Below are 2,500 nucleotides of genomic sequence, written 5' to 3' on the forward strand. Positions count from 1 at the left end.
AGGGAGGGAGGGGAGGGGTAAGAGTGACTCGGAGGCAGGACAGCCCTCCCGAGACTGGACGGACCTGTGTTGCTGTTCCCATTATGAGTCAATTCTTGATTTCAAGGAAACCGTTCGATCTCTTACGTGCAAGCTAAACTCCTCCTCCTCCAGAGTCAGCACTTGGCTTATATAAGAAGGCACTCACGACCGCCAGCATTAGACCCTTGCAATCCTTTGGTGTTGTGGTGGTTTAAAGAACGGGACCCGGGTACTGCTGCTTGTGTTATGTTGTCGCGCAGGTAAGGTGGTGATTTAAGATATAAGAAGGTACTGTTATATGTATCTCGTACGTTAAGAACTACAGCTTTTTTCCGCTTTAGAAACAGCGGAGATGCTTGGCATGTGCCAATGTGAGGATTTTTTCTATTGCATACATAATTACTGAACTATTTTTTGAGTGACAAGAGAGCTTATTCTCTTCATTTGGTCACCTATTTCTTGTGCACTGTTGATGCATCTACCTTTGCTCTGAATTAACAAAGAAACACGTTATTAGTAGGCCGACTTTCCCTGACATTTGTTGTGCCATTTAAGCGCCGGGGAAGGTGTGTGCGCGACCGCCTGCTCTCCTTGTGATTCTGAGAAATGCAATTACCATATTGCACACACAGCTATGCATATATGTGCACATACACTTACTTGACTTTTGGTTATGAAAACTACAACAATATATATATGCATATATATATATTTATTTACACACTTAACGTATATGTATGTATGCATAATTGTAGGTATGTGTGTATATATATAACAATCCTCCCTATAATGTCTATGGAGCTAGTTAGATCCTAGTTGCACACTCCTAATAGTGGGTCGTGTGGCATGGTTGGTTTCGTACTGGCCCTCCGGTCTCATACCCAGAATGACCTAGGTTCGAGGCCAGGTCAGGTCAGGGAGAAGTGTTATACATCTATATCAATGCGGTATTGCATTATTCCAACTTCCACGTGTGTATATGTAGGTATATATTGCTATGCCATATCGATCCCTCCGTCGACCATGAACCTGAATCACGAACACTGAGCCCAATCAGTGTCTCCTCGCATACTACTTCTGCTCATCCTGATTCCTCGCCCTCCGCCCTAGGTTACAATTCCATCACCGAACTACCGAATGTCCTTTCCCTCAAGGTTATAGTTCTCGTTCGTGTGTGACTGAGCCGATTGGCAGTCAGGGAACTGGCCGATGCAATGACCCTTCTTTTCTCGGTTGTCTTTGCGCATTTCGTTTTTCTTTCGGATACTACAGGTATTTTATACATATATATATATATTTATATACATATGTGTGTGTGTGTGTGTTTGTATGCATGTGTGTATGTGTATACATACGCATACACACATATATGTATATATATATATATATATATATATGTGTGTGTGTGTTTGTGTGTGTATTTGTGTGTGTGTTTGTGTGTGTGTGTGTGTGTGTGCGTGTGTGTGTTTGTGTGTGTGTGTGTTTGTGTGTGTGTGTTTGTGTGTGTGTGTGTGTGTTTGTGTGTATGTTTGTGTGTGTGTGTGTGTGTTTGTGTGTGTGTGTTTGTGTGTATGTTTGTGTGTGTGTGTGTGTGTGTGTGTGTGTGTGCGCGCGTATGTGCATATCTATATCTATCTATCTATCTAAATATCTATTTATATATATATATACAACCACACACCGAACACATATATATATGCATATGTGGTTGTGTTTGTTTATTTGTGTGTGTGTGTGTGAATATATATACATATATATGTATATATATACATATATACATTCAGTATACACAAACACATGCACACATAGACACATACACACACACACACACACACACACATATATATATATATGTATGTATATATATACACACACATATATCTATCTATCTATATCTATATCTATATATATCTATCTATACATACATATATATATATACACACATATATGTGCATGTATGTGTGTATGTGTGAGTATATGTTTGTATGTGTGTGTGTATAGATACACACACATGTTTGTGTGTTCAACAGCCACCCATTGCACTGCAGGATCTAGGCCCCTCTCAATTTATTATTGAGAGTTCATTTGGCAGTTCCACCCTTGCCTGATTGGATGCCCTTCCTAATCAGCCGCGGTTTGGCGCGCTAACACTTATGCGACGGCGGCGATTTCCCCTACGACACCTGCGTTTGATTTCTCAAGGCGATGTCGGAGCGCAAGCATTTTTTACAACAGCCGTGACACACACATACACACTCACACACACACACACACACACACACACACACACACACACACACACACACACACACACACACACACACACACACATACACACACACACACACACACACACACAAACACAAACATACACACACACACACACACACACACACACACAAACAAACATACACACAACCACATTTATATGTATGTCAGTATGCAGTGAGATTGAGAGACAGACAGAGTGAGAAAGAGA

At 41.0% G+C, this 2,500-nt stretch overlaps 1 protein-coding gene across 1 annotated transcript in view; it reads left to right on the forward strand.

Annotated features, from left to right (window-relative positions):
* Positions 1–2,500, forward strand: part of LOC125028657 (carbonic anhydrase 1-like) — a 28,686-nt gene that overhangs the window by 2,133 nt on the left and 24,053 nt on the right. Inside the window, exon 3 of the mRNA XM_047618131.1 lies at positions 107–281. Coding sequence (XP_047474087.1) covers positions 107–281 — 175 coding nt within the window. The remainder of the gene's footprint in view (positions 1–106; positions 282–2,500) is intronic.

This window comes from Penaeus chinensis, chromosome 9, assembly GCF_019202785.1.
Source record: "Penaeus chinensis breed Huanghai No. 1 chromosome 9, ASM1920278v2, whole genome shotgun sequence".
Classification (NCBI taxonomy): Eukaryota; Metazoa; Arthropoda; class Malacostraca; order Decapoda; family Penaeidae; genus Penaeus; species Penaeus chinensis.